The 6,000-nt window shown below is 35.7% G+C and overlaps 1 protein-coding gene across 1 annotated transcript in view; it reads right to left on the reverse strand.

Moving 5' to 3' along the window:
- The window catches only part of Adam7 (ADAM metallopeptidase domain 7), a 34,996-nt gene extending 34,866 nt beyond the window's left edge, over window positions 1-130 (reverse strand). The window contains exon 1 of the mRNA XM_027390033.1: window positions 79-130. Coding sequence (XP_027245834.1) covers window positions 79-130 — 52 coding nt within the window. The remainder of the gene's footprint in view (window positions 1-78) is intronic.
- Window positions 131-6,000: the final 5,870 nt, after the last annotated feature.

Below are 6,000 nucleotides of genomic sequence, written 5' to 3' on the forward strand. Positions count from 1 at the left end.
TTACAGTTTAAATATTGTAGCAAAGGAGATAATAGATTACGTATAATAAATAACCTTACAGAAAAGAATAACACATACCTTTGATCTGAGAGATAAGTACAGTCATCCAAAATATACCTATGAGGAACATTCTGAATGGTTATTTGAGCAAAGATGCACCCTACTCCTTGTTCTTGCTTCCACTGAAAGGATGCCCAGCCTAGAAGGTAGACGAGCAGTTTTGATCCAGCACAGGAAATACTCCCAGACACAGTTACACAACTCATGCAGGGCTTGAGGCTAAAACTCAGGGGTGGACATAATGTACTAATTAAAGACAACAGTTGAGATACTGGGGGTGGAAATGGACTTGGCACAGATTCTACTTTGTATCTAATATGAATTTAGATGTCTTAAAACTTCTAAGGTGAAAAGAGTCAAGAATGTTTTAGGAAAAGAAAACATGAAATCTAGTTATACACACTTTGGTTGAAATGGATGAAGTAGAGGACCACATATAAAAACCACTCAAGGACATTGGACAAAAACAAACAAAATGCACCAACAACAATAAAAAACTAGAAATGTTAAAAATGTATACATGTGTATGTGCCCAGTGGTGGTGGTGCTTGCCTTTAATTCCAGCACTCAGGAGGCAGAAGCAGGCTGATGTCTGTGTGTTCAAGACCTGTGTGATCTACAAGAGCTAGTTCCAGGACAACCTCCACAGAGAAACCTTCTCTCAAAAAACCAAAAAAATGTATACATGTTACATATATATATATATATATATATATATATATATATATATATATATATGATATATTGAAAGGGAGAAGTAAGAAGCATAATATAACACAATTTACTAACTGACACAAAAAAGAGAATACTGACAGATGTACAAAGAGTTATCGATAAGCTTTTTACACATTTGTATTGTCTTATAATGTCAATGCACCCCCTTTGCTTCCATTTTTTAATCCATTCTGTCTCCTCCTCCAGTTCACACTATCTCTCTAATGTTCCTCCAATATTAATCTTCTTTTGATTTAAACCAACTCACCATACTCTCAGAAAATTCTACTCTCTCTGATTGATCGTCTCGTCACTCTCAGTTTCTTTGCCATCCTCTTTCCAGCTCAACTCCCTTCCAGACCTACCTCAACTTCCTGTGGTAGTTTTCCTCTGTCTCATTTACCTGTCTAAACTGACATCTGAATTTAAGACCCTTAGGAGAAATTTTCTTTACTTAAATATCTGATATTTCAAATGTTAGTATGAAGCTGGACATCTATTCTCACCCTTGCAACTTGGAGTCTTCATAGTCTCGTCACAGTTTCTCCATAGACTCTCTTATGTTGAATACTACAGCTGCATCTCTTCACCCACTCAGGACTCCTCTTCCAGTCTTCTCTCACAGTGCATATCTCATCTATCAGCAAACCCAGTTTGTACTGAAGAGACAACTGATAATTTCTCACATGCCCTTCTCCTGTGCTGTTCCAAGACATCATTACCTCTACCCTTGTTTACTGAAATAATCTCTTAATTTATCTTACTGTTTTCCTTTTGGTTCTTTACCACACATTATGTACACATATAGAATGATTTTATCAATATACATCATATTGCATAGCCCTTCTGACCACCCCTTTTCAACTCAGAGTCAAAGTTTGTGATAACCTTTTATGATCTCTGCTTGATACTCTTGTTTTCACATTTTACTATTCATTTTCTTTGAGTAAACTGCCACGTGTTCTTGAATGTTCCTGGAACATGCCACACATATTGTTCATCAAGGATATTGGGTGGTTGTTCCTCTGCCTGGATTGTTCTCTTCAATGATAGTCACACGACTTGTTTTCCCTCTCTTCTCAGTTCTCTATATAAATATCCTTTTAGTGAGATCTTCTCTAAATGTTTTATGCAAAACTGACCTTTGTGATTCTGAATTAATCACCATTTCAAATGATACATTTTGCTAATCTATTTTGTTTTCAAATTACTTGATGACTCTTCTTAAAATGAAACTTTGTAAAGGAAAAGATTTTTTATCTGCTTAGCATATAGTTTAATCTTCAGTGCCTTGAGTAGTGCATCATCAAAACATATTTGTTGAATGAACACCTTATTCAACTTGGAATCATGTCAGTTTCAGTGTAAGAATTTATTGAAAGTAAACTGTTGGGGCCTGGATAGATGGTTCAGCAGTTAAAGCTGTATATTGCTTTCACGGAGGACCTGAGTTTGACTCCCAGCACCCAAGTTGAATGGCTTACAGCTGCCTGGAACTCCAGCTCCAGGGAATCAGGTGCCCTCTTCTAGCCTCCATGAGTACCTCACTCATATGCACAGACCCTCCTCCAGAGTTTCTCTCTCTCTCTCTCTCTCTCTCTCTCTCTCTCTCTCTCTCTCTTCTCTCTCTCTCTCTCTCTCACACACACACACACACACACACACACATACACACACACACACACACTTGGGCACATAACTTAAAAATTAAAATAGAAAATTTAAAGTAAGCTATAATTATTTTAGTATCTAATCATCATTAGGATGTTAAACGGTTCTTAAACAAATAAATACTCAAGAGACCTATACCAGGGATCTATTCTTCAGCATTTAAACTTTCAGCATCATGTTTTGCTGTCCTCTTCTCTCTCTGAGTTCCAGGTTCTCTTACTGTCTTTCTTCACTCTAGCATACTATTGAAGGACCTCTGGCTGTATTTGTCTTTCTATCTCTACCAGGTAATTTGTAAAGTATACAGCGTTTTTATTGATTAATTTTATTCTTTAACAATTCCATACATGTATATAAAGCCATTATCCCCACCCCACCCCCGCCGTCATTATATGCCCCCTTCATTTCCACTTGTCTGTTTCCCAAATTCAGGTCTTTATGTTTTGATTTGTGACCCATTTAGTTCAACCAGGGCCTAGCCACAGTATTCAGAACAGTTTTAGTTTTGATGAGATTCTTATCAAAATGTCAATGATACTTTTCACAGAAATTAGAGAAGTAATTCTAAAATTCATATAAACCTACAAAATATTAGAAACCCAATGTAGACCACCAAAAAGGGCAAAGCAAGAGCTCTAATACTATTTGATTTAAATATATTCTATGATTTAATCTAATCTACTCGTAACACTCTGGTATGAGCATAAAAGCAGGTGGCCAGACCAATGAGAAGAACTGGAACATCTATAAGCAAATATAGGCTTGTACAGCTAAATCACAGGAGCATGGACTGGGCAAAAGACATTTATTTCAGTAAATACTGCTAAAAATGGGCCATCTATGTACTGAAGAATGAAAGTAGGCTACTATCTCTCCTGACGTAGAAAAATGAACCTCAAGTGAATAAAGTCTTAAAAATGGGACGTGAAATCATGAAGTTCTAGAGGAAAACAAAGAGAAAGTATACCAAGGATTGGGATGAGACAAACTCTTCATGGGTGAGTACCAACAGCACTGGAGACAAAGGAGTTTGGAGGAAAAAAAAAAAAAAACAGGATTCTGCAAAGTCATGAAGGTCAGCCCCCCAAAAGAAACCAATATCAGAATGAAGCAATAACCTTCAGAACTGGAGAAAGCACTTGTAATATAACAGCGAGTTAAAAAGAACTCTCTACCAGACTTGAAAGTAAATAAACTAGCCCAAAGCCTCGCTAATGAAGGTCTGCTTGTAATTTTCTTTGCGGATACAGGAGCCAATTTCAGTCTATTAATTATATTTCCAATGCACTGAAAAGAACATCATATTCAGAATTGAGAGCTGTGTGTTCCACATTAACTGATTCGCCTACCCTTGGCAAGTCATTTATTTCTCTGGACTTCAATGTCTGATTTATAAATAGGGGCTGTTATAATAATGTTTAACCTTGAAGAGGTTTTCAACATTAAGGTGCCATGCTTCCGTACTTTGATTCTGTGTTACTTTTACTAAGACCTACTTTAAGTAGGAAGTGTCATTTGAAAAAAAATAAAATTAAAATACAATTGCAAAATTTTTAAAAATTTGTATTTTCCAGTTCACAAATGAGAAAAAGCAGACAGATTTTCTATTAATGCTCATAGGAAATGTCTCAGAATGAATTCAACAAAATGTTTAAATATTAATACATTCTGATGTCTAAGGGTACAAGGAAGGCTCAGAACACATAAAATGCATAGTATCAGCTCTAATTCTAGTGATCTCATTGATTGTCTATTGTTACTTTGGATGATTTCCTTCATCTTTAAACAGATTGTAGTCATTCTCCTGAACATGTATCCTCTTCTACAAACCTAACTAGTTTTCAAAATGCTTAGAAAGAATTTTTAATTATTACTGTCCCAGGTTCTCAAATTTTCTCTTTAATCCACTCCCCCAAGTCTTTGTCCTCACTGCTCTGCCCAGCTTTCTCATCAATGCCATCAGTGACCTTCAGATGGTAAATGCAATGACCTTTCTTAGCATTTATGCTTTATTTATTGACCGTTACTCTTTCCAAGCTTTTGGACATATTTTCTTTTCTTGACCAGTAGCTTAGGGTTTTCTCCATAACTTAGTTGTTTTCTCTTAAGCTTCCCACAGATTTCTCTTCATAATCCTGACTCCTGAGTATTTGAGAGGCTCCACGGTTCACTTATTTCACTTACTGTGCCTTCTGTCTACAAATACTCAGTTACACGTCTCACAAACTATTTTAAAAACTAATACTATGCTATTGCTTGCCAAATTCATGTAACTCAAAAATACTTTCATGACTTTGCTTTTATTTGGTTCCTGCATTTGGATGTGTCATAGATAATACACAAACTAAATCATGATCTTTATCCACAAAAATCTTCTTCCAGCATTTTTTCTTCTCTCAGATAAATGAGCACTGCCAGTGTGACTATGGAAGACAAAAACATCAAAATCATCTGGAATGCTTGGCTTTCTCTCTACTTCAGAATGACCACACTGAGTAAACCCAAAATCAGCTAACACTTGAATTTCTATAACTTCTTTATCAATTCTAGGATTGATATATGCTGTTAAGTCAGTAAGAGAGTGAATCCTATATGATTATAATAAAGCTAAAATTCTCCACCACCAAGAGATAATATAGTTAGCTGAACTATGGTAATATGGCACATTCCTCATATATTTGTGGAGATGCTACTCCTAGCCTCCCATCCAGCCATTCATATAAAATAATACTTGCTATTAAGAATAAGCATCTGTTCTTAGGCTATACAATAAAAGTAAGAAAACATTTTTTGAATTTATTATTTTGGTAAGATTTGTAGTTTTATCATTATTTTAAAGTGTACTCCTGTTTACAAAAGAAAGATGCTTATTCTAGAATAGTATTCTATGCTGTGCCAGCAGCATGCTTATGGGTGTGTATGCATGCATGCAAGTGTTTGTGTAATGCTGATGCTTGTACAATGACCACAATGACAAAAAAAAGCCTCGAGATGCATCTCTTGGGTTTCTCCTCATTAAATAATGTATGAGTATTTGTTTCCATCTAGTTACCTGAATTATAATGCAATATAGATTTGTGTCAGTTGCTACATCTCTAACATCTTTAATAGTCCCTCATATGCAATGGACTTTCATTAAGTGCTTTTTGTAAATTCCCTATTTGCTTAAGAATTTGTTATAGTTTGTGTTTTATTATCAAGAGCCTGAGTGTTACATAAGACTTACTGAGACACCAGACTCTTTGCCTTGCTGCCCAAGATTTCCTAGTTGCCATGGATGGCCTAATATAAGAAAACTTAGGGTATCATAGCCAGGTATTACTTGAAAAGTATTTTATAATCATCAATCAACAACAAACCAAGAACCTTACTTTTATCCAACTGATCATTTCTTTGTTTGGCCTACTCATTTCTTGGTACCGATATCTCCTTTGTTGTCCCACCTGTGTGAGTTCTACATAGCTGTCTTTCCTTTCATCTTCCTACAGCTTAACTCAAAGAGCCTTTCAAGGTTGAATAGACAGAACTGAAAGCACCAGTTAGTCTTTGGTGGTT

Source organism: Cricetulus griseus (assembly GCF_003668045.3).
Source record: "Cricetulus griseus strain 17A/GY chromosome 1 unlocalized genomic scaffold, alternate assembly CriGri-PICRH-1.0 chr1_1, whole genome shotgun sequence".
Lineage (NCBI taxonomy): Eukaryota > Metazoa > Chordata > Mammalia > Rodentia > Cricetidae > Cricetulus > Cricetulus griseus.